The 6,000-nt window shown below is 43.4% G+C and overlaps 1 protein-coding gene across 2 annotated transcripts in view; it reads left to right on the top strand.

Moving 5' to 3' along the window:
- The first annotated feature begins 2,519 nt into the window (after nt 1-2,519).
- Nucleotides 2,520-6,000, top strand: part of CABP1 (calcium binding protein 1) — a 28,653-nt gene continuing 25,172 nt past the window's right edge. The window contains exon 1 of one of the 2 annotated variants that reach the window (XM_060249687.1): nt 2,520-2,782. In XM_060249687.1, the coding sequence (XP_060105670.1) occupies nt 2,738-2,782 (45 nt within the window). In that variant the 5' untranslated portion in view covers nt 2,520-2,737. The remainder of the gene's footprint in view (nt 2,783-6,000) is intronic. The other variant, XM_060249689.1, reaches the window with a different exon arrangement.

Raw genomic sequence — 6,000 nt, 5'->3', positions numbered from 1 at the left:
GCCACTACTGGTCAGAGTAGAATGTATCAAACTAGATCAGACTTGATTTGCTTCTCTATGAAACAGCCTCAAATGCTCAGCTAATCTTGTAGATTAATATAATCTCATGGATTAGAGAACCAGTGTGATGTAGTGGTTAGTAGTGTCAGTCTATCATCTGGGAGACCTGGGTTCCAATACTCATGCCATGGAAGCTGTCTGAGCCACTCACACTCTCTCAACTTAAGCTATCTGATGGGGTTGTTGTGAGGATAAAATGGAGGAGAGGATAAGAACATAAGAGAAGCCATGTTGGATCAGGCCAATGGCCCATCCAGTCCAACACTCTGTGTCACACAGTGGCCAAAAAAACCAAGTGCCATCAGGAGGTCCACCAGTGGGGCCAGGACACTAGAAGCCATCCCACTGTGCCCCCCAATAATTATGTAATCTTAGGATAATTATGTAAGCTGCTTTGATTCCCCATTGTGGAGAAAGGTGGGGTGCAAATGATTGAGACAGTCAGATAGATCTTCAGCACAGTGGACCACATTGCTAAGAGCAGAATGAAAGCCTGAAGAAGTCTTGTATGAGATGTCCTGACAGAATTAAGCCCTTTGGCTTGGCCCTTCTGGCTGCATTGATGCCTTCGTCTCACCCTCCGTTTGCTAACTGCTGACTCCTGCTGGCAGTTGAGGTCACATGTTTCAAGGTATAAGCCACTGGTTGGTCTCCAGGCTGGTGGGTCTTTGGCTCACCATTCTTGTCTGGTCTTTGGAGCTTTGCCTGTTCAGCTGCTTGATCTGCTTCCCTGTCTAGTTACGCATTTTGAAGAGCTGAATCTCTTGTCTGGAAATGGCTGCCAGGAGTTACTACAATACCAGGCTGCAAACCAGTATAAACTCAATATAGATGTGTTGCATAGATCTTTCCAAAGCAATATTGTTCTTACCAGTGATAAAGATTAAATCGGGGCGATCATTCCTATCAACCCTGAAGCCACCCAATTGTGGGAAGGATTCTTTTATGCAGAGATGAGTGCCTTATGGAACTCACTGTCTCCCGATTTCAGCAAAAATGGCTTTTGTTGAACATAAAGCTGTCAACTGATTAAAGAACATTCAGTTCACTGCTTTGCAAATGGTGTTTGGGGAACTCTATGGAAGAGATTTCTAACAGCACTCGAGCCGCTACTAGTTCCACAGGAGAGGTAAGACCAATCACTTCTGTACTCAGCTTTTACCCTCCCTGAGGTCATTTCTGAAGGTCCTTCTCTGTGCGTCTCCATCACTAAATGTCAGGTTGCCTTTTTTGCCCCTTGTCTTGTGGCCACAAATGTGGAATGAACCCCACCACCCACCATTAATTTTGCTTTGCTGATGCTGAAAGTGATTTCATGGCAGCTTTGACTGCTGGTTATTGTTGTGTCTTCCCTTTATTTTACTGTGTATATTGTGTTGCTGATGTTTATATTCTTACCAGTTTTGTTGTAATGCTTCTGGGAGATCCTAAATAGAAGGGCAGAGTGGGGTTATTTTCAACAACAATAATCATAACTTGATGTGCGGTAGAACACAAACTGAGTTTATGTGGGGGGATAGTGTGCCCCACTGAAGGTGTAGCACTTAGTTTGTAAACAAGTGAGAGTAGAAAACGACTCCCAAAAATCAAAGTATGAGAGCCCTTGGTTGAGTTGACTGTCATTCACACAGTAATTGATTCCTATCTAGTCAATCTACATATTCTTCAGATAGCAATAGAGGTGTAATTTTCAGATACTGGAGGAAGTGTGTGGTAAACTGCCATTTCATAGACAAAAACTGCTACTTAGCACTAGTGAAAGGTAAGGCTATCTTTAAGATTTTCTCTCACACACTCGCTTAGAACTCAGCAGACTCAAAAGCATCAGAACATATACCCTTAACTCTCATTTCATTGGCAATTAAAGCTTTAAACTCAATAATTAAGTCAATCAAAGCCTCTATGTGCACTATAACATCCTGATTTCTCTGTACCTTAAACAACACACACAAAAGCTGGGAAGTGTTCTCACTTGCCATCATATATAGGAAGTGAAGAATCAGGCAGCAACCTTGTGCTGTTTTTAAAACAGATGGGAACTCGACTCCAGTACAGGATCAATGAGCCCTGGTCCCTTTTCTAATTCTCCAACCGTTTCCTAAGTGGATTGCTTTCTATCCAGCTGGCCTCTTTGGTAATCAAAACATTCCACATTTCAGGAGATTCAGAACTGAAATTATATCAGGAGCAAATCAAGCCCAAAATAGCAGGATTTCCTGACCTGCTTACGAACAATCACTTCTTGTGGTACCTCTCTGCTCTTCGTTTTCTTTGGGTTGGCTGTCTTCAGAGAGTCAAATCAGTTCCCTGCATATTGAGAGTGGTGGGAGGGATCTGAACTTTAATCTGATGTAGATTATACACCCACCTCCTTCTCTGTCCTCTCTCTTCCTTTCTCTGTCCCTCCCTCTTGCTGTTTCTCTCCCCTCCCTCCCCTTCCTGTTTCATCTCTTCAAGAAAGTGAATATAAAGTTTTAAAAAACCAAAACAAAGAGAAACAGAGAGAGAGAGAGAAAGCTGTCTGAAGAGGGAAGCCCCACCAGTAGCAGCCAGTTCTTATTTGGATTTGACTAGTGCTGCTCGTGTCTCGCTTTACTCCTAAAGACTGCCTTTAATGGAATCAATTACCCAGTTTCCTTTATAACTGAGTCTACTGGCAAGGCAGCTTCAACATATTATGGGCAACTGTGTGAAGTCTCCACTGAGAAACCTCTCGAAAAAGGTATGTTCCTTGCCTGGACGTGCGTCGCATATGTCTTGAGCCAGCATCTATTGGGATCGGTGATGATGCCGGGGAAGAGACAGGGAGGGATTGGTGGGAGGAAGGCAGAGATGCCTCAGCCAAACTCCCCATGTGAGTCTTTTTCTCTGTAAGGTTGCCTTGCAAAGGTGCACTGTACTGAACAAAAAATCAGGGACTCTAAGACCTGCATGCATGCAGACATGGCTCTTTCCATGTACAATTTTGTGTCGGTGTGTAGGGCTGTGCAGTTGTGTGCATGTGTTCGCAATATGTGGGGCTCAATCCCTTGGGAAGTTCTGCCATGTGAGCGCCATTGAAATGAAATGCATCATGATGCAGCTCTCTTTCATTTCAGTGCCCCATAGAAGTCCTGTTAGACTTTGCCCTCTGTTGTTTATTATGAAGATGTCAGTGCTTCCTTTTGTAAAAAAAAAAAAAATACAAGTGCACACATTTTGTACAAAAGTACCTATTTACCTATGGATGTCAGCACAGTCTTGGTTTTATGCAGGGATATGTGCATGTATGTTACAAAGGCGATCCAAGAAAACATATCCATTTGGGCCTCAGTGGAGGTGAAGGCTCATAAGGAAACATTTGACCAAGACCATTTGTAGTGTGCTGGTGTTTCCTTATTATGGTAACAGCACTTACTACAGTAAATAGCTTGTGCTACTTGCACTATGCTTGTGCATCTTGTTCCTCTCATGTTTTTATAGAGTAGTGGTGCCATGATCTGCCATCCCTGTTTGGGCAGGTGTAAAGTATGGTGATCATGCTGCAATGCTCTTGTGTGCTATAAGGTGCAATTTCTCTTTCCTCTCTTGCCTTCTGCTCCCTGTAAATTTTCTCTTTGGGCAGTGTGATTTGCAGATTGTTTCTTCTGCCATACTATCCCGGCTAGATGCATATCAGCATGCAGAGCCTTCATGTGCTCTTTTCATTTGTTTCTGTTGGATCCCTTTGTAGGACGGTAACTTTCTCTTTCTGTTAAAATGTTTAAACAGGCCTAGATCTTGCACAGACTAGAGAGTAGCATCTTCCATGCATTCCTTTTCATCTTCTAGCCTCCCACATAAAAATGATTTGATGAGGGGAAAAAATCTCACAATAAATAAATACATCTTTTGATTTTTGGCACCAGGTTAAACTTTCTTTAATGAGCCAAAAATGTGATTTTGAGCAGCTAACATTCAGCCGGTTACTACAGCCTCCAAGATACTCAGTCTTTATGACTGGGCTGGATGGGTTTTAGCTGGATTGATGACTTTAATTGTCTTCCAGTATCTTCTTGTGATCACCAAGTACCTTTTGTGCAAAATGCAAAAAATACAGCTCATCAATAAAAGCAGCACTGCACCAACACACAGGAGAGCTAATTCTGAGGCAGGATGTACAATGGTGGGAATGGAGACCTGCTTCTGAGGCAGGTGCAAGCAGGCCTTCAAACACAGTCAGGTGCAGGCCCATGCTGAGAGACCAGCAGCCTTTGTTTGTCATAGAAGGATACTGAGTGAAGATGAGTGCAAGTGTTCTTTGAAATGCAAGCACACGGTCACAGGAGTGAATGTATGCCAGCATGCTGACCTGTTTGTGCGTAGTGATCCCAATATGAACTGTGAAGCAGGCATATAAGGTGGTGCACATGTGAATGTGGTAATACCAGACATGGATGCATTCCCCAGTATGGACATGTGTTTGTCAATTGACAATGGACTTGTCACTTGTGCGTGCACAGTGAATATCCATTTCAGAAGACCCATGTGTGACTGAGCAGAGGTGTTTTGTGTGTATATATTAGCCTATGTACTGAGAATAGTTTGTAAACTCAATAGTGGCTTGAGTGTGTCTGTGTTTATACAGCTGCACTGGCCTGGTAATGGGGCTGCTACAAATTTTGAGAAAGAACTCTGGACAAAACATGTTAATGAGGCAGCTGGCAAGATTAATTCACTTGGAGAAAAGATAAAAGGAGGAAGAAACTAGAAGGAAATTCTCTGTTGCCCTCATAAAAGGAGAAAGTGGTACTAGGCAATGGCAGAGACGGAGTTGTTTATTGGCCTTTCAGAGAGCCCAGTACTGTCAGAGGTTCAAAACAGGGGAGAGAGGCTAGAACAGCAGCGATGAGGCTTGTCTGCTTGTGACTTATGTGAGAAAATAGGGCAGACCTCTTCTCTGACCTAGTCCTAACAAGGACAAGTTAGAAACTCTACCCTTGCATTGCTGTAAGAGAGAGAAAGAAGCAGTTCACACTTTACAAGCTACCCATCTGATTGCTGGAGAATGGAACCAAGCTGCTGGTTCAATAGAGAGAGAGTAAAGATGCCACATATGACATTTTTAGGGGCATAGCTAAGCTGTTTGAAGCATACTCCTGAAAATGTCAAGTGCAAATGCAGTAAACAGATGTCCTGTACAACTACACTTTGCCAAGGAGCTGAGATTGGATGCAGGTCCTTGTTGAATGGGCACTCAGCAGCGAGCTTGCGTGCAATGGTGAAACAGTGCATAATACTCTCTAGAACAGCTGATCAGCAAGAGTGAACCTTCCCAGCAGAGACTTTTAAAATGATCGTATTTGCATTCTAAACACATTAAGAACACAGGGACTGCAAAAGATGATGACAGTAGAGCTCTGGGCGCTTTTAAGTTCTGTAGTTGGCCTTAGGGTAAATACAGTCCTATTACTTCTTTTCATATCTGATGACTTGTGCAACCTTGGTTTTGTAAGGAAGTAAAATGAGGGGTTGTTTGAGATCAAGAGCAGGAGGAGGAGAACAAGAGCCATATGCCCCAGAAGGATGGATCCAAAGAGCAACAGGTGTTCAAGTGCATCCTCCTGTATAGAAGGTATTTTAATGCACAATTGGGGCACACTGTGCCCTCAGTCCCAATGCGACAGCTCCAAGATAAGTTGGATAGGTGGAAACACATACCAAAAGGCTTGGCTGCCCTTCCTACATTTTATACCAGCCTTAGAATCAGGCTTAGTAGGAATATATCAACCCACTGAGCTCAGATAAGAGAATCTTAGAGGCTACTACCCTTCGCTACTTGAAAGCCAAGCCCCACCAGCCCCATATGTGGAGAGAAAGCAAACTGCTCTGCCTCAGGACTGGCTCAAGGCATTTTGCTGTGCTAAGCAGCCACACTTCAGGTCGAAAATCCTGTCTGCAGTGACATAATCAGTTGGATCT

The sequence above is a fragment of the Heteronotia binoei genome, chromosome 11 (assembly GCF_032191835.1).
Source record: "Heteronotia binoei isolate CCM8104 ecotype False Entrance Well chromosome 11, APGP_CSIRO_Hbin_v1, whole genome shotgun sequence".
Classification (NCBI taxonomy): domain Eukaryota; kingdom Metazoa; phylum Chordata; class Lepidosauria; order Squamata; family Gekkonidae; genus Heteronotia; species Heteronotia binoei.
This window is presented reverse-complemented; position numbering and strand designations above follow the sequence as displayed.